The sequence below is a fragment of the Salmo trutta genome, chromosome 19 (assembly GCF_901001165.1).
Source record: "Salmo trutta chromosome 19, fSalTru1.1, whole genome shotgun sequence".
Lineage (NCBI taxonomy): Eukaryota > Metazoa > Chordata > Actinopteri > Salmoniformes > Salmonidae > Salmo > Salmo trutta.
In genome coordinates, this window is record NC_042975.1 from 56,512,866 (window position 1) to 56,540,695 (window position 27,830).

At 40.3% G+C, this 27,830-nt stretch overlaps 1 protein-coding gene and 1 long non-coding RNA gene across 2 annotated transcripts; both read left to right on the top strand.

Moving 5' to 3' along the window:
• The first annotated feature begins 6,423 nt into the window (after positions 1-6,423).
• On the top strand, positions 6,424-26,749 carry LOC115155031 (protein NipSnap homolog 2). Its single transcript, XM_029701830.1, has 10 exons — positions 6,424-6,560; positions 21,746-21,885; positions 22,050-22,095; positions 22,253-22,347; positions 22,692-22,762; positions 23,005-23,145; positions 23,243-23,274; positions 23,860-23,954; positions 26,054-26,137; positions 26,260-26,749. Exons 1-10 carry the CDS (start codon positions 6,469-6,471, stop codon positions 26,322-26,324), a joined length of 861 nt encoding a protein of 286 aa, XP_029557690.1. The 5' UTR covers positions 6,424-6,468; the 3' UTR covers positions 26,325-26,749.
• On the top strand, positions 12,813-18,197 carry LOC115155032 (uncharacterized). The gene is made up of 2 exons (XR_003867988.1): positions 12,813-14,865; positions 15,911-18,197. It is a non-coding gene; the product is annotated as an uncharacterized LOC115155032 (long non-coding RNA).
• Positions 26,750-27,830: the final 1,081 nt, after the last annotated feature.

The window sequence follows — 27,830 nt, forward strand, 5'->3', positions numbered from 1 at the left end:
TGTAAACTTCTGACCCACTGGGAATGTGATGAAAGAAATAAAAGCTGAAATAAATCATTCTCTCAACTATTATTCTGACATTTCACATTCTTAAAATAAAGTGGTGATCCTAACTGACCTAAGCCGGGGAATGTTTACTAGGATTAAATGTCAGAAATTGTGAGAAACTGAGTTTAAATGAATTTGGCTAAGGTGTATGCAAACTTTCGACTTCAACTGCATCAGAGCTCTACCATCTGCCTCCTGTGTCTGCATTTGGGTCTCGCCTTGTGCCCTTATAATAAGAGTGATCATTGGTCCAGAGGAGGGACTGATGTATATTGACTAATTGATTTGAGAATGTTTTAGTATGTTTATAACTGTAGAAGTGCATTAGGAGTAATAACTAGTGTGTATGGGTTAGATGGTATGATATATATGTGCAAATGTATCTGTAGCAGGGGGAGGGGGTGTTGGGACAGCGTTGGTCTGTTCCACACACAGTACTCCTTACAGTACCTGCAGCGGTAAAGATCGTAATGTCTCTCCTCGGTGGGTGCATAGTTCTCACAAGAAGTGAGGTCCAGCTGCATAATGGGTGAGCTTGAAGACACCTTGACAGAGGAAGCGGAGCAAAAGAGAGCGAGAGAGACTAGATTCCACTGTAGACATGCAGATGGGTTGGGTCTGGGAACTACTTTAACATCATAGTTGGGTTGGGTTAGCTGTTTTATTAGTTAATGCATCATAAGAAAGAGGATAGATGTTGGGGTAATTGTACTCTAAACAACATTTTGAAGACACCGATGTGAAAGCGTATAGAGTGCGATGTAACTTTGATTAAGGATACGCACTTGACTCTCAGGTGACGTGCCTATCAGGTGGCAATGGAGGAGATGAAAGTGAAAAGGACATGGTTTGGGAACACCTCTCGGAACCAGGGGCCGGAAAGGGGAAGACTGGGCAAAAGCATGAGGAGGCTTTTTAGGGCTTTCATTTTTGTGGAATCCAGCAGAAAAGTATCCTGGAGGCATAGAGTCAGGTGAAGAAAGAGTGGGAATTGTCATGGTCTCAGACTTTGGTTTTCATGCATATATAATTATGCATAGCTTATCACTTTGTTAATACTGTTATGTTTTGTGTTTCTCATTGCTTTGCAAGTCTTATGCTTTCACTCTCTTAGGAACCAGAAGGAGAAAGTGGAGAAACTAAAAGCAGCTCAGCTGAAGTGAAGGAAGTCACCAGCTTCAGCTGGAATGTCATTATGTTGTGTGATGAGAGATGGAAATAAGATTGTGTATGGTGTAATCATAGAACAGAGGCCATAAGTCTCTGAGTTTGAAAACCTCACGGAAAGAAGGTGAAAACCTGAACCAGGACCAGAGGTTCCCCGTTCGGTGATCCCAGGGTACCGGGTCTACATCCGAGTGTTCCGGAGGAAGTGGAACGAGCCAAGGCAAGAGGGTCCCTACAAGGTGGTCCTAGCGACACCAACAGCCATCCAGGTGGAAGGAAGCACTACGTGGTACCATCTAAACCACTGCACCAGAGTTCCGGAAGGGAACAGGTGAGCGACCATCGAGCCATGAGGAAGCAGAGGATGCTGATACACCAGGCAGGAGCCTGGAGGAAGGAAACAGAAGGAGAAGAAGAGCAAGGTACAACTCCCACTAAAGATCCAGAGAGTCCTGAAGATCCAGAGAGTCAAGGGATGGGGAAGAGTGACATACATGTTGCTCCTAATGGCATACCTATTCTGGCAGATACCCCAGACGGGGCACTGACCAAGGGGATGGAGAAACAACAAGAAATAGAGGAGGTTGACTTCCCCGCCATCGACTTCTCTGCCCTCTCATGGTCCCCGTAACAGGGATCTGGTAAAAGAACAACTATGGAGGGAAGCAGAAGAAAATGACTGTAAAACAGATGATCCATTTGGATATCCTGAATGCCTATCGGGTGGGGGGAGGGGGAGGAAGGGGGAGGATGGGCTTGTCGTACCTATCAAGAACAACAACAATTGTTAGAGACTTCCTGACATATATCCAGTTGCGGACTATGTGAAGGATAATGAGGATCCTAATCCTGATCACAGGTTTCAACCGAATGTAGGAGCACATTGGCACCAACAGAGCCCTTAAAGAGGGTATTGTAAGTGGTGCTCAAAGGGATGGAAAGAAAGAGATGGACATTATCATCATATTGAACCATTGGATTGTGCAACGTGTCAAAGGGGTGATTGCCCATTGTGTTGTGATGAAGAGTGTGTTTAGTGAATATACATATATTCAGTATATCAATTGTTGAATGATATTATAAATGATGTTAGACCTTCTGAGTATTTGTTTCGTCTTAACATGTATGTAACATCGGGGTTTTCTGGTTACGAGTCCATAGACCATGTCCTTAATCCTCCGACAGGTTTTCTCAGTTATGTAGAATACAATAAAAACAATAAACTCAACTTCATAAATCCTTATAACATCATTCTCAATATGACACCTAAACATGTGGCCCTCCCTCACGGACACCTCTCCAACAACCATTTTAGCATAAGTGTATTGTATTCTACATAACTGAGAAAACCTCGGAAAAGGTAAAGCAATGCATGCACAGGCTTATACAGAATGTTAAAGAACAATTGGCTGGAGGATGGATATTTTACTTCTTTCTAGCTATATGTGAAAGGAGATGTTTGGTCCTGATTCCCCAGTATGGATGAGGAAGAGGAGCAATGGTTGATAAGGAGAAAGGGAGGCAGATTGCCTCCATAGCAATACAGAAGGTGCTTCTCCTTCTCACTTGCACTGGATCAAATTTAAGGGTTGGGACTTAGTAAGTCCCAACGGAGGGAAGATATGGGTGTTTTCTGTTAAGAGAATGTGTTTCTTGTTAAAATGCTAAATAGCACTAAAGGGAGAAAGCAAAGGCACTATGTGTAATCCTGGGATTAAGTGTACTTTTTGGTATAATTCTATAATGGCCTATAGTTATCTGTACTTAATCCTATACTGGCCTGTAGTAATATTATAGTCCGATAATGGCATGTAGCAATCTTATAATTGCCAATAGTAATCTGTACTTATTATTTTCTGGAAATAATGTATAGGCGCGCCACCAATATAATTGATCCAAGGAACTAGAGGGGAGGGGAAACCCCGCCTAGAAGAAAGAACTTAGATTTGAAAACAATGGTGGAGTAAAGCCGAGGTGATATGGTTATTAGCATAAAGTGGAGGGACTATGAAACTTGTATAAGCATGAAACTGTATAAAAGGAGTGGATTGAGACTGAGTCTGGCAGTTGGTCTATGGGCCAGCTCGGCGTGTTACTTTGTAATAAAGTCTATTCACAAGTTCCAGTATCTGCGAAATATGATTGAGCGAATATTTCCACGACATTACCCGTGGTTGGGAACCACTGTTGCAGCTAATAAACCTGGGTTGTTTATAAACAACCAAGTCTCGTTTTCTACATAAACAGTATCCTCTCTTGAAATCTGGGTCCTTGAGTTTTCCAGCCTTAGCCTGCCTACGCTATATGCCAGTGATCGAAATCAACACAGGTAGGCTGCAATTGTTTTCATACATCATCGGATTGGTCGTTGCCTGAGAACCGTAAACCAGCATAGGTGTCATCACACTCTCTCATCTGATTGGTCGAGTAGGCGGGCCTTATGACTTTGGCTGTGGTAATTTGTGACTAATTAACAACCTAAGCATTACGAAACTTCTTTTCGATCAAATAAGCCACCTGTAGCAAATAAACCATTACATTTTTGTTAACCAAATTCGAAACTCATTGACCTCCATACAAAAACAAACTGCTTGGTGAGCGGAAAAAAAATATGAAAAACGCCACCAGCTGGAGAAGATAGATTTTGGCCCCAGTTATCCCCGCTGAGGTATAATAATGGCACTTTCACATGCTAGTCGGAATTAGGAAACTCGGAAATGTCCGACTTGCTGATTCGTTGAACACGGCACGTGTATACCACTTAGCAACTTGAACATTTCAGAGTTTCCTAATTCCGACTACCACATGAACGCAGCATAAGAACGGATTGTCCCTCTCGCTTCATCTCTTCCTCTTCTTGGGTGGATATGAGAGGGGATGTGGATAGTATGAATAACTGGGTGAGAACAGCATTAGTGGGGGCAGCTACTGAGGCTATACCTAAGAGTTCAGGGAGGAGAAGGAGTAAAGCAGTCCCATGGTGGACGCAGGAATGTGGGGAAATGGCAAGGATTAGGAACATGGCATTTAGAATACTGAAAAGGATGCATGACTTCCAACATCTGAGGAGGAGGGGCAGAGGGGGAGAGAGAGAACAAGAGAGGAGCATCCTGGAGTGCTGGATAGGAGGAAGGATGTAAATTATGTGCTGAAATCACCATTTACCATGGCAGAGGTAAAAAGGGTAAAGATGCAGTGTGCTATGTTATGTTTGCCCATCTAGGTGATAAGGCACTGGATAAGGTTTTGGTGTTGTACAACAGTGTGTGGGAGGAGGAGAAACTACCTGGCAGTTGAAAGGAGGCAGTAGTGGTACCAATCCGGAAGCCAGGGAAGGACCCAACGAGGCCAACAAGCTATCGGCCAATAGCTTTAACATCACATGTATGTAAGATTATGTAACGTACGATTATGGAGAGTCTAACTTACTTCCTGGAGAGCAGGGGGCTAGTATCGCCACATCAGAGTATGTTCAGGAAGGAAAAGGGAACAATGGACCCAGTGCTCTGCTTAGAAGCAGAGGTCAGGAAGGCTCAGGTGAACAAGGAGACTGTTGTAGCTGTATTTTTTGATGTTTGATGTGGAGAAGGCGTATATGATATGATGTGGAAGGAGGGGTTGTTAATCAAGCTTGATATTGTGGGGGTAGGAAGAAGAACGTACAACTGGATAAAGGATTTCCTGTTTGGAAGGTCTGTCTAGGTGAGGGTGGGAAAGTCACTATACCACAGGGGAGTTTGATTAGTCCTATGTTGTTCTCAATCGTGATTAATGATGTTTACTCTTAGGTACAGCCGGATATTGGGAGGTTGTTATTTGCAGATGATGGGGCCTTATGGAAGAGAGGAAGAAATGTGCCATACATAGTCAGGAAGGTACAGGAAGCAATTGATGAGGTAGAGCGGTGGGCATTAATGTGGGGATTCGGGTTCTCTGTAGATAAAACTCAGACAGTGTTCTTTACCAGGAGGAAGGTGGGAGATGAGGTATGCTTGAGGTTATATGGGAGAAACTTGGAGAAGGTGGGTTCCTTCAGGTTCCTTGGGGTATACTTTGACACTAGACTGACCTGGGCAGAACACATTGAGAGTGGTGGGGAAGTGTAAGAAGGTACAAAATGTGATGCGCTGTCTGACGGGGAAGGAGTGGGGGGGCTGGGCGTGCCTCATTGAGGACCATGTATGTTGCATTGATCCGATCTGTTATACACTATGGAAGTATAGTGTATGGTTCTGCAGCCCAGACATCATTGGAAAGGCTAGATGTCATACAGAGGCAAGGACTATGTATGCAGTGGGGTGTTTTGGACATCCCCAGTGGCTGCACTACAGGTGGAGATGGGGGATACGCCATTGCAGATTAGAAGACAGCAGCTGGCAATTCATTATTGGGTCAACCAACAGGGACATGGAGTGTCTCATTTACAGGCATGCTGGAAACATGAACGAAGACAGAACACAAACTTTGGGTGGGTGGGTAATACCAACGGTAGCTATTCCTGTAAATCCACCATGGCTAGGCTGTTGATCCATCTGATTAGTTCAAGAGATGTCTGGATACTGTGCATCAGGATTTTGTGGCCATTTTTTTTTATTTATCCTTTATTTGACTAGGCAAGTCAGTTAAGAACAAATTCTTGTTTTCAATGACGGCCTAGGAACAGTGGGTTAACTACCTTGTTCAGGGGCAGAACAACCGATTTTTACCATGTCAGCTCGGGGATCCAATCTAGCAACCTTTCGGTTACTGGCCCAACACGCTAACCGTTAGGCTACCTGCCACCCCATTTACACAGATGGTTCAAAAGATCCAAGGACAGGACGTACTGGGTCAGCATTTGCAGTGCAGGAATGTGGTGTGAAAATCAGGAAATGTTATAAGAAAGCATCCAACGGGAAAGAGTGATTATTGCCAGGAAACAGAGACCGTGGAGCATGAATTGCTACAGTGTGGGCAGAACCATAGGGAGAGAGGCTTAGATCTAGTATGAGGGAGAAGGGGATACAGGAAATTAGTACAAAGAGTATATTGAGTAGAACGTTATAGTCTCAAATATTGTGTTATATTTTTTAAGAGCAACAGGGCTGGCAGGTAGGATTTAGTTTCTCCCTGTCGCCGGCCCACACTCCAGTACAGTAGGTGACGGTAATGCACCATAACGTTGGATGCCACCGCCGATAAACACCACCAAAGAAGAAAAAGAAGAAGTCTTCCTCTCTGGTTATAGCAAGTATTCAATCAAGCCAGGGAAAGATGGCGAACCGAGTCCTTCAGAAGGTGGGCAACGGCCTAAAACAGACGAGAAACGGAGTCCAGAGGAACGGACAAGTCATACTTACAATCAGGTTAGTTGGATATTTGTATGAGAAAAGTAAGTTTGAAAGAGAATATGCATTTGATCGTTAACAACTCTTTACACTTCCCACTAATCCAGTGCTATAGTGCTAACTTTGTTAGCTAGCTATCTAACTTTAACGGAACCTGTTTACATTTTAAGAATTAAACGGAAGCAAACGGAACGAAACAGGAGGGACCTACCTTAATTTACCCAATAGAAACTCTCGATTTCGTTGCAAAACGTTTTCCGTTTGGAGGAAGCAGCTTCTGTTGCAAAACGTTTTGCAACAGAATTGGCGTAATGAATGCACCTGAATGACGTTGGAATGCGAAGGAAAGCCAGTTAACTAAAAGGCTAAGCTAGGAGCTTAACACTTAAAGGTTGTTCATGACTTGGTAGGACATTTCTACAAAACTATTGCAAATAACTTGCAACGTATCGACACTTTTAAATGTGTTTTGCACAGTTTATATATAATACTTGTCCTATCGTTGCAAATCAGTGCACATGATAGCTATTTGCAGAACATTTGCCCGTGGAATTGCACTGCAGGTTAGTTGGCTGCGTATTAGTACATTTGTAGGATACAAGGGAAGTTCAATTAACATCTCTTTCAAGGTCATAAACAGTGTTGGGGAACGTTACTTTTAAAAGCAACTCACTAGTTTACGTTACTGGCATTGAAAGTAACGTTAGTCGTCATTACTTTGCGTTACCAAAAACAGAAAACCCTCTGAAAATGCCAAGTTGAGGCTCTGGTCCAAACACTTAAGACGCACCTTATCCCCTCAAATTAAGTGGACACTTCTGATGACGTCTCATGACATCTGAGGAGTATACACTTGCAGGGCGAGGGAGGGAGGAATGAATTATTATTATTATTTTATTTTTTAATTAACAAATATCAACAAGCAAAAGAGGAATAGTCACATGCAAACAAGCATACATACAAACTATTTACATTGCCAGGAATCCTAAACAAACAAATCATATTCATTAATAATACAAGTTTTAATTACCTTTTTGTTTTGCATTTTAGTTAAAGTAGTGCCATATTGTTTAAAGTGAAAAAAGTTACGTTTTGAGTTAGACCATTTGCATTTGTGAATATGAAATGTACCTAATATTAGCAGTTTAATTAAATATACTCATCTTTATGTCAGAATTTCTGAAATAAATCATATCAAAACTATTATATAGTAGAACCAGTCTTATTTTTTTTATATATTTTTTTCTGTATTCTGTATGTCAATCCAAAAAATTGTACTATAAATACAGACAAAAAACAAATGCAAAATGGTCTCCTTCTCCATTCCACAGAAATCACATTTATAGTCAATATTCAGCTTGGATCTTTCCAAAACATGTTTCACAGGATAAATTCTATCTAACAATTTAAATGAAACTTCCTTTACCTTGTTACTGATACAATATTTCCTCATTCAGTAACTGACCAACCAAAATAATTTTATTCTCCAACCAGTTACAAAAAAGAGACTTATTTTTAAATTGCATATCTTTGTTGTTCCATAGAAAGTATCTGTGAGGGGAAAAATTGTTTATACCCTTACAATATCAAACCCTTCAGCTTTGGACAATAAAACCCAACTGTGTAACGAAATATCTCTCAGCAACCAGAGGTTCAATTTCTTCTGTGTTTTCTCAATAATGGGGTTAGTTTAATTCACTTTTTTTTCCATCCTTGCATATAAAAATTCCAAGATAAGTAACCTTATCTTTAACTGGGATACCATTTACTTCCTGTAAAACACAATCCTTGAGTGGAAATAAGACTGACTTATTGATATTAATTGTCAAACCCGAAAACTAAGGAAAAGTCTTCAATACAAGAAACTCCTTTAGAAACCTCATTCCTGTCTTTAAAAATATGGTTGTATCATAAGCCAGTTGACATAGCTTAAATTCATTGCCAAGTGCTGAAACACCTTGAAAATTCCCTTTCTTGATATGAAGAGCCATCCATTTGAGTAACAAATAAAAATGAACTAATGCCACAGCCAATATCAAATATTTGGGATGTCCCGTGAGCTAATTTTACAGAGCTAGTACAGCCACTATATAAAGTTTGGACTGCTTTCCCCCAAAAAAGTCACCAAACCCCAAAAAACGTATTGCTTTGAACATAAACTCATGTTCTACAGTGTCAAAAGCTTTATAAAAAATCAACAAACATAAGAAAACTATCATCAAGGATGTCATTATAGTCAATCATATCTAAGATCAACCTGATATTATTACTAATGTGTCGACCATGCATAAAACCAGATTGTTCTTCATCAATTATAGGATGCAAGCCTTATTTCAACCTCTTAGCAAATACAAGGGAAAATAATTTCCCATCATTATTCAACAGGCTAATGGGTCTCCAGTTGTCTATATAAAGACTATCCTTATTAGGTTTGGGAATCAAAGTAATTACACCTTGCTTTAAGGAAGCCGATAACTCCCCTTTTTCTATTGATTCTTGAAACATAGCAAGAATGAAAGGAATCAATTTATCATTGAATGCTTTATAAAACTCGCTTATTAAACCATTTCCAGGGGACCTATTGTCCTTGAGGCTTTTAATACAGTCTTCTATCTCAATATCAGATAACTCATCACAAAAATCCCTGAAATCATTATCTTCTTAGCAATGTTTGCTACATTGTCTAAGAAAAGATCCATATTGGAAGTTGAGTGGGCTGATGTATACAGATTCTGATAAAACTGGGCAACATGCTGAGAGATTTCTTTTGGATTTTCATTGGGAGTATTATTAATCATTACTTTACATATGGAATTCTTTTCGCCTGCCCTTTTTTCTAAATTAAAGAAATATTTTGTATTTTTCTTTCCCTCTTCCATTCATTTTTGTCTTGATCTGTATCCTCATAGATACAGTCTAACTGCATTTGTAATGATGATAGTTCCAGTAATTCCTGATTACAGGCACAATTCCAGTATTTATCAATAATTCCTGCTACATCCTTCTTAAATACTTCATTCTCTAGTAAAGTCTTGTTCATTTTCCAGTAACCTTTATAATTTTTTTTGTTGACAAACCATGCATATTTATCTTTATTGAGATCCCTTTGTGGTCTGTTAAAATCGATGGTTCAATCGAGACTGTATTGTCAGCCATATCTTCAGAAATCAATATGAGATTGTACAGATAAATCTTTGGTACTCAATGTAAACAAAGTCTTATCTGGGTTCTTATGTCTCCAAATATCTAGAACACCTAACCTTAGACATAAATTCCTTATCTCACAAACATAATTGCTATCCTTAGGAGGCTATCTATCTAGACTATCATGTAATACTGTATTAAAATCTCTACCCCATATTACTTTGTCCAATGGAAATTTAGACAATTTTACTTATTTTCCTCTGAATGTCTCTAAATAAAAGTTACTTGACTTGTTATTGGAAGCATAAGTATTTACAACAATGAATTGAATGTGGTTGACATCTACCAATAGTATAATCCATCTCCCTGATGACTCAATATCACCCTTAAAGTTGCCTTTTAAAATAGCGACACCTGCTGACCGATTTGTACCAAATATCATTCCCCCATTGACACTTCCAAAACGCAGTATCTGTGGAACAGGCATGAGTTTCTTGAATTAAATAAAAGTTGGCACCCTTACAATACAAAAATAAAGATTTCCTTTCCAAAATATTATGGATTCCCCTGGCATTAATAGAAAAAACAGAAATGGACATTTACTATCACAGTGACTATATGAAGAATATTAAACTTGTATACGTTCACATGAATCAGGTTCTCACAAAAAGAAAAGTTCTTACTAGTTGCAAATAAAAACAGTCCTTTGCACCACGCAAGTGGTTGACCTAACTTTTATATATATACACACACACACACAATTGCAAATAACATTGTACCGTAGATTGGTAAAATGTTTTTTACTTCCTCAGCATTGAAATCAATCGCTTTCTTCAGGTTAACAATACTGATAGTGTTCTTTTTCACCAAATTCATGATGTCATCTGCGCTCTCTTTGATTTTAGCTGTGAGGTTGCGGACGATGTTGTCCTGTAGCTGGCTCATTGATGGTTCACTTCTCAGCTTCTTTGGAAGTTGCTCCTTGGTTGGGGTATTTGGGTATGAATCACATTCACCCCCCTTTTTTACACTGCAAGCATATGAGTGAGTTTCAACAATGCCTCTTTTCTCCTTGGAAGTTTCCACATCCATTATCTCAGCAACAGTTTGGTCATGCCCTGATTCCATGCTACTAGCTATGAAGACGTTAGCAGGCTAACTTAACTACACACGCTGAAACTTTTCGATAGCTAGCTTGTTTGTTGGAAATCATCAAATATATTTCACTGGTTTGATTAATTACAAAATTATTCAAAATAGCTACATTGTATGGTTAGTTATAATTTTTTTGTGAAAAAACTAATTCCAACTGCAGCCTAAAACGATCAACTTTGTGAGAAAACCCTAAAATTGTTCCTCAGCTAGAAATGTTACACCCTCTCATGCCGCCATCTTGAGCCCCCCAGGAATGATTTTTAAATGGACCACCTTTGGCCGGAAAGTCGTCACTCGTTCATCCCGCGATTGTTTTCAGCCACCGGTAGCTTGTGGGTGCTTTTATAAGCGCTACAGTCAATTATGAGTGCATGTCTACTTATATTTAATATATCATTATTAATAAATACCTACTGTAAGTTAGTTAATTCATTTGCTAGCTATCAAACTTTAGCCTGCCTAGCTGGGACTTCTGAAGAAGGAAAATGTTTTTTATTTCTACATTTTCCAAAAGATAACCAAACAAAAACATTTGTTTTTACTTACACTTGTATGTTGACTTCTCCATTTGATAAGTTTTCATGGACTTTTCTTAGTGGATGTACAATCGAATTGAATTATGGGGAGTTTCAGGCCCCGGAGTGAACATAATTGTACACTTGCAAAGCCGACTAAAAACGAGGGCTGAGGAGCTTACGTTGCAATCTTCCCTTGCTTGGCTAATCATTTGGACCACCCTCCAAGATGGCGGTGGGGATTCCCCCAAGGGCATAAGGTGAGGGTAAGTGGACGAGGGTGTCTTTTAATTGTTTGGATCGCAGCCTGACTTGGTATAAAATAACTTGAGACGTGATTTAGACTTGGAGACTCTGGACTCGACTTTGATTTGAGACTGATGACTTGAAATGATCTGTCCTGTTTTGTCAGTCATTTTGTGGCAAAGAGTCTCCGTGGATTAGGCTACTCTCACTCAGCCACAGACAGACAGTATCACAATTGCAAACAACTGATTGGCTCGTGAAACACACACACTGCCCTCTGATTGGACCAACTGTCAGTCAACACAGGTCGAGTGGGCTAGCGCAGTGAGAAGGTTTTGGAGGATCACGAGTGTGAAATTGAATGGAACTCCCTTCCATATTGCTCAAATGAACCGCAAACCTGGTTTCAAGAAACAGATAAAGCATCACCTCACGGCACAACGCCTCTCCCCTATTTGACCTAAGTTGTTAGTGTATGTATTCATTTGTAGGCTACGTGTGCCATTTTTAAATTAATGTAGTTATGTCCTTGAGCTGTTCTTGTCTAATAATGTTCTGTATTATGTCATGTTTGGTGTGGACCTTGCGCAACAGCTAATGGGGATCCTAATAAAATACCAAGTAGGGTCTGAATACTTAAGTAAATGTGTATTCTCAGTTTTGTATTTGTAATACATTTCTAAAAACCTGCTTTTGCTTTGTCATTATGGGGTATTGTGTGTGTGTGTGTGTGTATATGTGTATATATATATATATATATATATTTTTTTTTTTATCCACTTTAGAATAAGGCTGTAACATGAAGAAGTGAAGGGGGTCTTTTAGTGGAATATCTACATGGGTGTACAGAGGCCCATTATCAGCAGCCATCGCTCCTGTGTTCCAACTGCACATTGTGCTAGCTAATCCAAGTTTATCATTTTAAAAAGCGAATTGATCATTAGAAACCCCTTTTGCAATTATGTTAGCACAGCTGAAAACTGTTGTTCTGATTAAAGAAGCAATAAAACTGACCGCCTTCAGACTAGTTGAGTATCTGGAGCATCAGCATTTGTGGGTTTGATTTACATGCTCAAAATGGCCAGAAACAAAGAACTTTCTTCTGAAACTCGTCAGTCTATACGGTCAGTACTGGAAGAGAAAAAATGTAAAAAATGTATGAAGTGTATGCATTCACTACTGTAAGTCGCTCTGGATAAGAGTGTCTACTAAATGACTAAAATGTATTTAAAATGAACAATTTGCTTATTTGGAAAAGTAACTGAGATTTTTAAAAAGTCAACGTGTTAAGTTACTTGTTACCACAAAGTAATCTGAGTAATCTAACGTGTACTCCAACACTGGTCATAAATACATTAATACTGTTTTGTTAGTTGCACATGTGTTCATAACTATGTTCAATGACATTAACAAATATATTTAACCAAAGAGTTCATCTGTGTAGTTTTCAATGGAAGCATAGTGGGCAGGACAAGCACGGAGGTTGGCAGAGCCAAGCACGAGCTAGCAGGATCCTATTGGCACGTTCTAGCATATATTTCCATTAGGGAAAGTACCCGTGTGCAATAACTCAATTCGCCCTGTAAACAATACCATTTATTTTTTTTCTTTGGCCAATGGTCTTGTCTACAAAACTTCAATAACTACAATAACTGTATTGAGATCAGGCTTTTCTTCTGTGAGAAAATCAGCAGAATGTGGGCCCAGTTCCATCTTATTACATACACTCCCACTGCTGGCTACTGGGCGTCCTCTCCTCACCATAATTGGTGGGGTGTGGAATTTCCAACCAAATGCTTCAGATTTATATATCTGGTGAAACATCTGGCTCCTTGTTTGATCTGTGATATTGTCTACTGTACTTCCTCTATGAAGTTGTCAGACAGTCAACTTTGTGGATATGAGCTAACGTTACTGTAGTGGCTTTTAACAATGTCCCAACACTAACTAGGCCACTTCTATAGATTCATTAACAGGGTATGTTCCAATGCATTTTCCATGTATCCAAGAAAAGGCAAACCACTTTTGGTGATTTCTGGTATATCATAAATCTATCACAGCATGTTTTTGGACTCATTCAGCAGTTTTTAGCAGATGTAAGTAGAACACCATTGGAAATTAATGTTGAAAGTTCAATTTTATATTCCTAAAATTGTTACTGCTGCTTCCTGTTGACAAGACATTTTGATAAATAGCCGAATGTCAAAACAGTTTTGTATCCAAACCAATATGCTGAAACAGTTTGCGATTATTGAAAACCCTAAAATGTACTATCTACACATACATACATGTGCAACAATGGTAATCATATTGCTTGTATTTTTTTAAACGAGCACCTTAGAAACTGCACACACACCAGAAGCCCTGTTTTGACAATTGGCAATAAATCACTCATTGATTATGGGGGAAATCGGGTTGTATGCGCGCTGTTGAAACTACCACACTTTATTAAAAACCACATGTAAACTGGAGATATCTGAAAATAATATTTACATCACTGGTTAGGAGAGTTTGTTTGACAGTCATCTAAATTCTAGAATATTGGCTGGAGATTCTGAGGCTTCTGAAACGGGGCAGAAACAAATCAATTGCTTTATGTAACTTCAACAAATCACGACCCGGCATTGGATATCAACGCTGACAATGGTTGGCTGTTAATTAGGTGATAGTTTGACTCTCAAATCGGTGTATTGGTTTGCGCAGTGTTCGCACAAGGGGCTTGAGGTACTTGAATTTAGCACTCAAATACAAGTACTTTAATACCTTGAAACAGACATTTTTCTCAAGTTAGTATTTTGATTTAAAATGATGATACAATTTGTTACTTTGAAAAATAAAAAACTGCCTGGAAATAAAAAAATGTCCCTCGTGTTTCGTGCTCGGTTTGCCAAGCGAGCTCGCTCATTCCACCCACACTGCCACTCAGACAGGCACAGAACTGAGGCACCGCCAAACGTCACATCGACACCTAAAATGCCAGGAAAATGTAGATTCAATTCTGCCTGGCATGAAATTGATGTTTATGAATGGGTTTTCCAGACCCAACCAACCCACCTTGCAAAAAAATTTTCTGACTGACGTTTTAAGCATGGGTGAATTGGCCCTGAAGAGCCACATGAAGGGGGAAAGACAAAGCTGCAGCCCGGACTGGCGCCAGTTCTACGCTGTGACTTTTTCTCCAACCACCTCCAGAGCTTCAGCACAACCAAACCAACAGGTCAAGAAACGTTTCGAGCATGAATTGGAATGAACTACTAGCTAACGTAAGCAAACCAGAGTTTACCAACTTAAGCTTGTTAGTTAACTAACTATCTAGCTAATTAACTATCTTCGCTAAGGGAGCTGACGTATTAAAATATTTGTTAGAAAACTATCACTTTTATCTTTCCCTACAGGGCAGGTGATCTGGGATAGTGAGTGTGTTGAATGATTTGGACGAAATGATGCTAGCCAGCAAATGTTAGCCAACTTGGCTAAAATAGCTAGCTAGCTAACTAACATTGAGTAGTCAGGTTGCTAACATTTAGCCAGCTAGCTATCTTGCAGACTCGACCACTGTTCATTTTTGGTTACAGAACAGTAAAATTTCCCACCAAAGCCAGGCAAGATCTGCTAAGTTATAAACTAGGCGTCATCATTCAGCACCATTGTTGTTGAAAAGTAGTTTTACAGCTTCACCTAATGGCAAGCTATAATGTTAGACATTTACTAAAATATATCATGAAACCATGGTTTTAATTACTATTGTACTATATATGTATGTCTGTTCAATGATAATATAGCTACATGCATGAAGGGGATGTGAAAATACATGCAACATGTAGCATAGGCTATGGATTTAAAGGTTGAAGATTAAATGTAGGAGGTAGTTGGATATACACTGAGTGTACAAAAAATTAAGGACACCTTCCTAAAATTGAGTTGCACCACCATACCCCGTTCAAAGGCACTTAAATATTTTGTCTTGCCCATTCACCCTCTGAATGACTGACACACTCCATTATTCAATTGTCTCAAGGCTTAAAAATCCTTCTTTAATCTGTCTTCTCCCCTTCAACACTCATTTGAAATGGATTGAACAAATTACTTCAATAAGGGACCATAGTTTTCACCTGGTCAGTCTGTCATGGAAAGTGTAGGTGTCCTTAATGTTTTGTACACTCAGTGTAAAGGGATAGTCCATTACATATAGAACCTAACATGAGCTGAATTTGATTGTTTCTAAGGTGTTGTGGATGTCTTTTCAGAAAGAACGACACACCACGGTAACACCAAGTTAATAATTGCTATTTGTTTTCTTCCTTTCAGAATCCTCCAGCTGAGACCTCTTCATGGGTCTGAAACAACGATTCATGGCGCGCAGAGATCCTATGGACAATGAAGAGTTTCGTCTCCCACTTCTGCAAAAGTGCAGAGGACAATGCCACAATTTTCCCCTTTGTTTCCAGACATTGCTATTGTCAAGTCATATGCCTATGGGGAGAAGATGGCCTACATGCACCTTACTTTCGGCACCACCTGCTGGACAAGTTGCAGGAGAACGCGGGTAAATTGCTGCTTTTTGATGAATCGCTGAACAATCAACTTCAGCTCAAGCAAATGGATGTCCATGAAAGGTTTTAGACCCCACAACCAACAAGGTTACCCCACACTACCTGAACTCATCCTTCATGGGACATGGCACAGCTAAGGACTGTCTTTCTCACTTCAGAGTTGACAGAAACTTAACATGTCTCACCTCCTACAAATTTTGATGGATTGACCAAATGTTTATCACATCTGTCCTTCCAGAAGCCACAGAGGGCTAATTGCCTTTGGAACATGTTCCTTGCACAGTGTTCACTATGCATTTCGAAATGCATTTGACTTCATAGACTGGGACATAGAAGGCATCTTGCAGGGACGTGATGTGTCAATCGCAGGTTCCTCAGTTTTCCCTAAAACGTTTTGTGGACATCGCTGTGTAGAAAACAGTGGTTGCAACTTGAGCCTTAGAGGTTTTGTCAAACCTAAACATTTATACAAACGATTTGAAAGCAACACATCCTACAGAACACCAACCAACATGCATAACATTCACAACTGTAAAGGAAGCGATAGCAGACAAACTGAATTATTTCATATTTGTAACCAAACGCATTCTAAGGTACCTTCAAAGCTACCAAACTGACAGTCCCATTCCTGACAGCAGACCTATTGACTAATGTCATGAGCAGAGTTAGACACATACTTACTGAAACTCGCAAAATAGACTGTGATGGAGGATCACGCCATGGGCCCCTCCAAAGTTGACAATGGGTTTTCAACATGTAAGGTACTGAAACAAGCGGCTAGCAACGTGAGTGAGGAGGATTGTTTTGTTTTTGAGTGACACAAAGAAGTGCCTCCTTCAGTTGTTGAGGTCATAATGAAGTCCAGTTTTGTGACCCAGGCCTCTTGTATCAACCCACAACCGATGGCAAGGAATCCTGAAGCTTGTCAGTGCTAATTCAAACGTCTTCTCACACACTTAATTGACCTGAAGCGTTTTCCTGAGGCAAGATGTGACGATGCCCAGAGGCAGTTGGAGTGCTTCATACAGCAGGTGTTGAGACATCACTCTCTGTTCAGCGAGTATGAGCTGCAGACGACTGCTCTGGACACCTTATTTTTAGAGCGTCTGAAGGGTAAGGAGAACTACAGAGATCTGTGGCAAGTAACTCATTGTCCTTGTGCTCTCCCATGGGCAGGCCTCGGTAGGAAGGGGGTTTTCAGTCAACTCCGCTCTCACTGTGGTCATCAAAAAGGAGCAGTCTTACACAGCACAGAGACTGGTGTATGATGCTTTTAGAAAATGCAGACGGACTAAAGAAAGTCAACGTAACGCCACCAATGATATCCTCCTGCAAGGTAGAAATATCAAGACTACCTAGATGCACAGCAGGACCACAGGATGGCAGAGAAAAGAAGGGAGAGAAAGACCTGAAAGAAAAAGAGACGCCTGGAAAAGGACATGGGACTCTGGGGGAGGGGGGGAAAGAAGAAGAAAAAAAGAAACGATATCTGCAGAGACCGAGACCTCAAAGTCCAGAGAATGAGCATAATCAAGTTCAACAGTTTCCGAAGATAAAAAAGCTGAGCTTGCTGGACTGTTGTGGTCACATGCCTCACTCACTCTATAAGTACGGTTACATGCACAGAGTAATGCGACTATTGTGGATGGATAGTCGGATTAATATGTTAGATTAAAACGTTTACATGCTTTGCAAGAACGATTTCCCTAATCTTGTTTACATGGATACATCTGAAATCAGGCTACCTGGTGGCGTGCTAATAAATGCAGAAATTCGTCAATCAAAATAAACGTTCTACCACAGCGAACGTTACTTTTGTTCGAAAGCATTTTGGTCTGAAACACAAAATAAAAGGTTTTGTTGTCATTGATTGTACGTTTTTAAACTATCACGTTGATCTCATTGACTGTCCTGGTCTTTGATCTATAGCTCCATTTATGAATTTGAATTCTCCAGCAACAGGTTGTTGTGGCATGACATTTTTTTGCTGCTGCAGTTTTTAAAAATAAAATGAATCACACATCGTGATATCAATTAAACAATGTTACATAGCATGAACACCATTGCATAGTTACCACACTACTTAGTAATAATTAAGTAGTAGATTCCCAAATGCCCAATAGTAATACAATACAGTCATTAAGCTGGAATTGTGTAGTAATAGGAAATGTTTGTTAACCAGTATGTCCCAAAACTGCTCATCTCTACTCAAATTACAACATCACTACTCACTTACATCTCAGGTATGTAGTGAAACACCTATTATTGATTAAACTTGTGGCATATTGAAGAATAGTAAATCGTTTTTTCATAAGCTTTTGGCTATATACTTCCATCTGGTGGCAACTAGAAACAATTTCATAGTAGGAACTACTACAAATTGATGGTCCTTGAAAATAAATATTAGTGCATGAAAAAAGTACTTAAGTTCTTGAATTTGACTTGCCACTCTCTGTACAAACCCTGTGTGCGGCCATCGACTTTTATCCAGAGAGTGGCCCGAGTTTTCTGTGCCATTTGAGCTTAAGGATAACGGCATTCTAAATTCTGCGACACAGGCGCATATAACAAAATCAACGGTACCAAATGAAATGTATGAATGTTTTAAAACAATCGATTTAATATATTCATGATGACTGTAAACTTTTATATTAATATCATTAATCTGAAGCAAAAATTGTTTAATTCCACTCAATTTTATGTGGTGAAAATGCGAGCCTGTGTAATGTAACACAAACTGTCCGCATTGGATAAATTGGTGTGATAGAAAATAATTAAAGGACCCCCCCAGACAAAGTTGCCAACCCTATTTCGATCATTCTAGAGTGGAAATGCTTGTAGATTAGTTGGTTGGTTGTTGAGCAACAAAACCGACGCGTGCACAACTTTGGGGCAAAACTGTGTTGGCTTAGATTGTTGACATGTAAAACTATATTTGGTCTCAATGTTTATTGAAAACCATGTATACATTTGCACAATGAGCACTTGTGGTCTCTGAAATACATCTTTACAGTTGTTGGTTATCTAGCTAGCAAATTTGAGCCATATTAGCATTGACATGAAATCAATCAAAACACCTCAAAACAGATGGTATTAAGAACCAGATAAAACGAGCCTCCTACGATTCCCCACATGGAAGCTTCTTGTACTTGTTGCTACAGTAGCTATCTGACTGTTCAGAATGATAACAGCTTCCGGCCCCATCAACATGTTTGTCTCATTTTCGTGACGTTGTCAGCCAACCCATCTATAGTGCCTTTAGAAAGTCTTCACACCCCTTGACTTTTTTCTCATTTTGTACTTACAAAGTGGGATTAAAATGGATTTAATTGGAAAATAAAACACACATATTTACATTTATTTATTGATTAGATAAGTATTCAACCCCCTGAGTCAATACACGTTAGAATCACCTTAGCGATTACAGCTGTGAGTCTTTCTGGTTAAGTCTCTAAGAACTTTGCAAACCTGGATTGTACAATATTTTCCCTTTTTTTAAATTATTTTAATTCTGCAAGCTCTGTTAATTTTGTCGTTGATCATTGCTAGACAGCCATTTTCAAGTCTTGTCATAGATTTTCAAGTCAATTTAAGCCAAAACTGTAACTAGGCTACTCTGGAACATTCAGTCTCGTCTTGGTAAGTGACTTGTGTATATTTGGACCTTGCGTTTTTAGGCTATTGTCCTGCTGAAAGGTGGATTTGTCTGTTGGAAAGCAGACTGAACCAGGTTTCCCGCTAGGATTTTGCCTGTGCTTAGATCTATTCCTATATATATATATATATATGTGTGTGTTGTTTAAGTGTTCCCTTTATTTTTATGAGCAGTAATATAGCATTACTGCTCATAAAAATAAAGGGAACACTTAAACAACACATCCTAGATCTGAATGAAAAAATAATCTTATTAAATACTTTTTTCTTTATATAGTTGAATGTGCTGACAACAAAATCACACAAAAATAATCAATGGAAATCCAATTTATCAACCCATGGAGGTCTGGATTTGGAGTCACACTCAAAATTAAAGTGGAAAACCACACTACAGGCTGATCCAACTTTGATGTGATGTCCTTAAAACAAGTCAAAATGAGGCTCAGTAGTGTGTGTGGCCTCCACATGCCTGTATGACCTCCACATGCCTGTATGACCTCCCTACAACGCCTGGGCATGCTCCTGATGAGGTGGCGGATGGTCTCCTGAGGGATCTCCTCTCAGACCTGGACTAAAGCATCCGCCAACTCCTGGACAGTCTGTGGTGCAACGTGGCATTGGTGGATGGAGCGAGACATGATGTCCCAGATGTGCTCAATTGGATTCAGGTCTGGGGAACGGGCGGGCCAGTCCATAGCATCAATGCCTTCCTCTTGCAGGAACTGCTGACACACTCCAGCCACATAAGGTCTAGCATTGTCTTGCATTAGGAGGAACCCAGGGCCAACCGCACCAGCATATGGTCTCACAAGGGGTCTGAGGATCTCATCTCGGTACTTAATGGCAGTCAGGCTACCTCTGGCGAGCACATGGAGGGCTGTGCGGCCCCCCAAAGAAATGCCACCCCACACCATGACTGACCCACCGCCAAACCAGTCATGCTGGAGGATGTTGCAGGCAGCAGAACGTTCTCCACGGCGTCTCCAGACTCTCACATCTGTCACATGTGCTCAGTGTGAACCTGCTTTCATCTGTGAAGAGCACAGGGCACCAGTGGCGAATTTGCCAATCTTGGTGTTCTCTGGCAAATGCCAAACGTCCTGCACGGTGTTGGGCTGTAAGCACAACCCCCACCTGTGGACGTCGGGCCCTCATACCACCCTCATGGAGTCTGTTTCTGACCGTTTGAGCAGACACATGCACATTTGTGGCCTGCTGGAGGTAATTTTGCAGGGCTCTGGCAGTGCTTCTCCTGCTCCTCCTTGCACAAAGGCGGAGGTAGCGGTCCTTCTGCTGGGTTGTTGCCCTCCTACGGCCTCCTCCACGTCTCCTGATGTAGTGGCCTGTCTCCTGGTAGCGCCTCCATGCTCTGGACACTACGCTGACAGACACAGCCAACCTTCTTGCCACAGCTCGCATTGATGTGCCATCCTGGATGAGCTGCACTACCTGAGCCACTTCTGTGTGTTGTAGACTCCGTCTCATGCTACCACTAGAGTGAAAGCACCGCCAGCATTCAAAAGTGACCAAAACATCAGCCAGGAAGCATAGGAACTGAGAAGTGGTCCCCACCTGCAGAACCACTCCTTTATTGGGGGTGTCTTGCTAATTGCCTATAATTTCCACCTGTTGTCTATTCCATTTGCACAACATCATGTGAAATGTATTGTCAATCAGTGTTGCTTCCTAAGTGGACAGTTTGATTTCACAGAAGTGTGATTGACTTGGAGTTACATTGTGTTGTTTAAGTGTTCCCTTTGCTCAAAAAAATAGTGTCTATATAGATAGATCGATAGATATGGCTATTTTGGGAAATCTGCTGCTGTCTTGGTTGAGCGTTCTTGAAAAATAATTTCTCAGTGAGACCATCCTGGATAAGTAAAGGTTAAATAAAAATAAATTATGGTGTCCTAATGCTGTCTCACGTCTTGTCCAGGAGTCTATCAGCGTCCACCAATAAGAACCGTGAGGACAGCTGGTTCAAGTCTCTGTTCGTCAGGAAGGTCGACCCCAGAAAGGATGCCCACTCTCAACTACTGGCTAAGAAGGAAGACACCAACCTCTACAAAATACAGTGTAGGTTCTCACACACACTCAAGGGTTTGGTTGTGACGCCTGTGAGTCTACATTACAATGGCCTCGTGTTTTTTTAAACATAGATTAAAAGGTGTCAGACTTTTTCCCCAGGCCACTGTCGCACTCTGTTACATGCTGGATTACCTCTTTCTCTTCTCTTACAGTTCACAATGTCAAGCCCGAGTGCCTTGATGCTTACAACAAACTTTGGTAAGGTACACCTACCTCCAATCAAACACTCGAACAGCAGCATTGTTAGACAATGGAGAGTCTAAATGCTTTCGAAGATGTGTGTAAAAAGATTAGTACAGCGTCACCAAGATTCTGAATGATCATTTAATTTTTGTTTTGTTATGCGTGTCCTCAGTGAGGAGGTTCTGCCCTCCATCAACGCTGACTCTCACTACCCCTGTGAGCTGATTGGCACCTGGAACACATGGTATGGAGAGCAGGACCAGGCAGGTAAGGACACACTCATATACATACATGCACACACACACACACACACACACACACACACACACTCTCACCTGGTAGCCTAGTGGTTATAGCATTGGGCTAGTAACCGAAAGGTTGCTGGATCGAATCCCTGAGTTGACAAGATAAAAATCTGTAGTTCTGCCCCTGAACAAGACAGTTAACCACTGTTCCCCAGGCGTCTAAGACGTGGATGACGATTAAGGCAGCCCCCCGCACCTCTCTGATTCAGATGGGTTGGGTTAAATGCAGAATACACATTTCATCTGAAGGCATTCAGTTGTACAACTGACTAGGTATCCCCTTTCCCTCCTCTCTCTGTGTTGCAGTTCACCTGTGGCGATATCGGGGAGGCTACCCAGCCCTGACAGAGGTCATGAACAAACTCCGGCAGAATAAGGTTAGTAGGAAAGTTGGCTCACAAATGTCGCTATGTAGGGTTTCTATAATGAAAAGTAAGAAATTCCTGCATAGTACTTGCAATACCTTAGTCTACTTATTACTTTGAAAGAAGCATTCTGTAGGAATTTCATCTTTTGAATCATGTTAGGTATGCATTAAAACAAACCTGCATATGCCTCCTACCACATTTGGGAGAGCATTTCCTTTCCAGTTCTTGAACCACTACTTGTGGTTTTGTAGGAGTTCATGGAGTACAGGAATGAGCGGGGGAAGATGTTGCTGTCTCGTCGTAACCAGCTGCTCCTGGAGTTCAGCTTCTGGAACGAGCCCAACCCCCGCCCAGGACCCAACATCTATGAGCTCCGCTCATACCAACTCAGGGTTAGACTGACTCTCTCTCTCTCTCTCTATATATATATATATATATATATATATATATATATCTATCTCTCTGTCTAATCCTCCTCTCTTCTTTCAGCCTGGAACTATGATTGAGTGGGGAAACTACTGGTAAGGCAGTTTTTCTGTAGGATTTGCATAAATATCCTCCTTTTAATTTGTCACTTTTCTTAGACACTGATAGAGACAATGTCACTTGGTTCCTTCTATGATGTAGTTGATACACCTGTTCGTTACCTCGGATCTGCACTTCCGTTTCAAGACGTCTTGAGCATGACTGAAAATGGACGAGGGATTATGTGAAATACAATTATTCGATATGGCGACTATAAGTAGAATATGGCTGCTGTAATTTGTCTATTCAAACCACTGTTTGACAGAATTGAAATGACAGAACAACAATGTCAAATCCTTATACATGGGGGACTGAAAAGCGATGCAGGAAATTGGATGATTGGAACATTGCATTGATTAAGACATGAAATCGATAACTCAATGGTGAAATCGTTTATTTTTTTACGTTTAAAAAAATCTGTCTGAAGCAAGATAGTGTGTTCAGCAGAAGGTATCCGTATTCTCTCTGTGCTCTGTTGTAGTTATTTAATAAAGCACTGGATGAACAACTGCTGTCATAAGGCTGCTTGATTGGCTGCTGTGTGTCATGTGGCATCAGCGTGTGTTCCGTGTGTACTGCAGGGCTCGGGCCATAGAGTTCCGTCAGCAGAACAGTGAGGCTGTGGGAGGGTTCTTCTCGCAGATCGGCAGCCTCTACATGGTACATCACCTCTGGGGTAAGACGAGACAACCACAAGGATCAAATAAAATTTTATTGGTCACATAAAATACACTTTCAAAGTTCTTGAAATGTTCCATATTGACTGACCATGTCTTAAAGTAATGATGGACTGTCGTTTCTCTTTGCTTATTTGAGCTGTTCTTGCCATAATATGGACGTGGTCTTTTACCAAATAGGGCTATCTTCTGTAATCAAATGTTATTGGTCACATACACGTGTTTAACAGATGTTATTGCGGGTGTAGCGAAATGCTTGTGCTTCTAGTTCCGACAGTGCAGTAACATCTAACAATTACACAACATATACCCAATACATCTAACAATTACACAACATATACCCAATACACACAAATCTAAGTGAAGGAATGGAATATATAAATATTTGGATGAGCAATGTCAGAGCAGCATAGACTAAGATACAGTAGAATAGTATAGGATGCAGTATATACATCTGAGATGAGTAATACATAGATTAAGATACAGTATATACATATGAGATGAGTAATACAGACTAAGATACAGTATATACATATGAGTAATACATAGACTAAGATACAGTAGGATAGTATATACATGTGAGTAATACAGACTAAGATACAGTGGAATAGAATACAGTGTATACATATGGGATGGGTAATACAGACTATGATACAGTAGAATAGGATAGAATACAGCATATACATATGAGATGAGTAATACATAGACTGATACAGTAGAATAGAATACAGTATATACATAGACTGAGATGAGTAATACATAGAGTAATGCAAGATATGTAAACATTAAAGTGACTAGTGTTCCATTTATTAAAGTGGCCAATTATTTCAAGACTGTGTATAAAGACTGTCTGTGCTAGAGATGGCTATTTAACAGTTGTATGGCCTTCAGATGACCCCTCTATCACCTCTACAGTTTATTTAGTGAGTTGCTTGAAGTACTTGAATGAAATTCAAGTACTGGAATACCTTGAAAATAAGACATATTCTCAAGTTGGTACTTCAAAAGTACTTGAATTAAAATGAGAGGAACATTTTAGAAAAATGTATTGGTCTTGCTAATTATTTTCCAGGCAGACTACCGATTTTAATTTATTTATTCCCCCCAACATATTTCACGCTGTGGTTGCTGGGCAGACTTGCTCATTCCACCCACACTGCCACTCAGACAGGTACAGAACTGACTGATTAGGCACTGCCAAATGCCACATCGATAGCTAAAATGCCGGGAAACTGTAGATTCCAACCTGCCTTTTGTGCGTATGGAACATTTCTGGGATCTTTTATTTCAGCTCATGAAACATGGGTCCAACACTTTTTTTATATTTTTGTTCAGTATAGTTTACCCACTTTCTTTTACCACTACATCACTGGACTCAACCAACCCACACCATGTGAGGTACAAAAAATGCGTCCGACTTTGACATTGCGAGCATGGGTGAATCGGCCCAGAAGAGCCACATGAAGGGGGGAAGACGCAACGCTGCATCTGGCGCTAGTTCTACATTGACTTTTTCTCTGCAACAAACTCCAGAGATTTTTTTGCCAATCGCCTCATTCATGGGGCGCCCGCGATGGCGGCAGCCTGCTCCTGCCGTTCTGGGAGCCGTTCACGTGCCGTTTTCCTCACATAAAAGGAACTTAAGTCTTTGACTTGCCACTGTCAGTACGAACCCTGATTTAGGGCAGGGTTTCATAATCCTGGGGTCCCAAAGGGGTGCACTTTCTATATTTTTTGCCTTAGCTTTTTTTGCCATACCTTATTCAAATAATCAATTCATCAACAATACTTTAATAAGTGGAATCGGGTGTGTAGTACTAGAGCAAAAACTATGGTGTCCACCCCTTTGGGTCCCCAGGACCAGAATTAACTAACACTGGGTGACATGGAAATTTCCCTGGGACACATTTTGTACCAACTCAGTTATAGTTTCACTCTGGTGTCTCGTTTTGAATTTGCTGTATTTTATTGAGTTGTACATATACTGTACGTACTCAACAAAATACAGTATCAACAAAATAATGAATCAACTATACAGCATGGACATTTTTTTTAGTGACTTTGATATGAATGCTTTCTGTGTATTGTCTGTTTCTAGCCTACAAAGACCTCCAGTCGAGAGAAGACACCAGGAACGCAGCTTGGCAACATGAAGGCTGGGATGAGGTTGTCTATTACACAGGTCAGTTGGCTCTTTTTCTGTGTATCTCACTCGCTCTCTGTCCATTCCTCGAGCGAAATATATATGAAGCGCTGAAAGTGTAATATGTTTAAGTGACCCTCTTCATTCCACTCCTCTGTCAGTTCCGCTGATCCAGCACATGGAGTCCAGAATAATGATCCCCATGAAGACCTCCCCTCTGAAGTAACCCCTGCCGGCACCCGGGGGAGATCCCGACTACCAAGCCCACCACCACACTGATATGTAGACAACGTAACTGACCAACAGTGTGCTCTCACTGTACTTCCAGGAGTTTTGGCAATGACATCAACATGCTTGAGACTTCTGCTTTCACTATGATATATTTTTTCTTGTCTGTCCTGTGTCGGCATCAAATGTCTTATTTCGGTTAAAAACGATCAAAATGACATGTGTCCACAATGTAGATAGTAGGGCTCTAACCAGACTTGGATATTTTATCATCATTAATTGTAAATGACTAGTTGGACTGTGACTCTCCCATACTGCTAGACAGGGGGACGGGATAGGAACGGTTTCTCAATGTATTACATGTGAAATCCAGTGCTTTATTAAGAGTAGTTGTACATATTGAATTAAACTTCTGATGAAAGATAAGTCTCTCTCAAACTCTTTGCTACGCAGATCTTCATTCAAATGGGAGAGGAATAAAGCTGTGGTCTTGGTAAATAACTTAACAAAACAGACCTTAAACCAGGGCTCTCCAACCCTGTTCCTGGAGAGCTAAAGTCCTGTAGGTTTTCGCGCCAACCATAATCTAGCGCACCCGATTTTAATAATTAGCTGCTTAATAAGCTGAAGCAGGTTAGTTACAACTTGGGTTGGAGTGAAAATTTACAGAAGGGTAGCGCTCCAGGAACATTGTTGGAGAGCCCTGCCTTAAACCATAATATTAATTTATTTATTAAGTATTAGAAAAAGAGAAATATAACCTTCATTTTGACAGGAAAGTCATACTGAGGCTTGGGTCTCTTACAGATGAGTCCTGCATAAATGCATCAAACATGTACAATTACAAAACCTATTAAGAAAAACAGACTTAACATAAGCCTCCCTCTGATCATTACTGTGAACTGACCAAAGGGGTACAGAACCAGTGATTTCAGAGTTGTGTAAGTAGTTCCACACAAAGGGTGCAAAAAAACTAAAAGCAGCTTTACCCAACTGTGGAGACCGATGAGACCTCCAGTGTTATCCAAGCCTGAGACCGGGTTTGGCAATTTGTAAGTCTAAATTGAATTAATGATGATAGATACAGGAGTGCTTTGTAGATAAACACAAGAAAATACTGCTCTCTTACATACAAAGAGGTCCAGTCTACTCTTTTTGAGTTCTGTAACCCAAGTAATAAACCTAAGGGCACAATGGAAAACAGCATCTATAATATCCCCATAATCTAAAATAGACAAGTGGCATGGACAATTTCCTTACTATTAACGGAAGTCAGACATGCTTTGTTTCTTTAAAAAAATATATTTTACTTCTGCACCAGCTCAGTGACATGTTTTTTAAATGACAGCTTCTCATCAAGACAGATGCCAAGATATTTGTAGTAAGTGTCGTGTCTCTGACTTCTTTAATGTGATGACAAGCTATTTTATCAAATTGGTTACCTAATGTTTGATTATGTGATTGAATTAAACCATGCAACAATTAACTCATTAATAACCTGGTG

Bases quoted from the DNA above. Each gene is read 5' to 3' on its own strand.
- LOC115155031 (XM_029701830.1), top strand. From the start codon at position 6,469: ATGGCGAACCGAGTCCTTCAGAAGGTGGGCAACGGCCTAAAACAGACG. The intron at 6,561-21,745 runs GTTAGTTGGATA...CGTCTTGTCCAG, and splicing joins CAAGTCATACTTACAATCAG to GAGTCTATCAGCGTCCACCA. The intron at 22,348-22,691 runs GTAAGGACACAC...TCTGTGTTGCAG, and splicing joins TGGAGAGCAGGACCAGGCAG to TTCACCTGTGGCGATATCGG.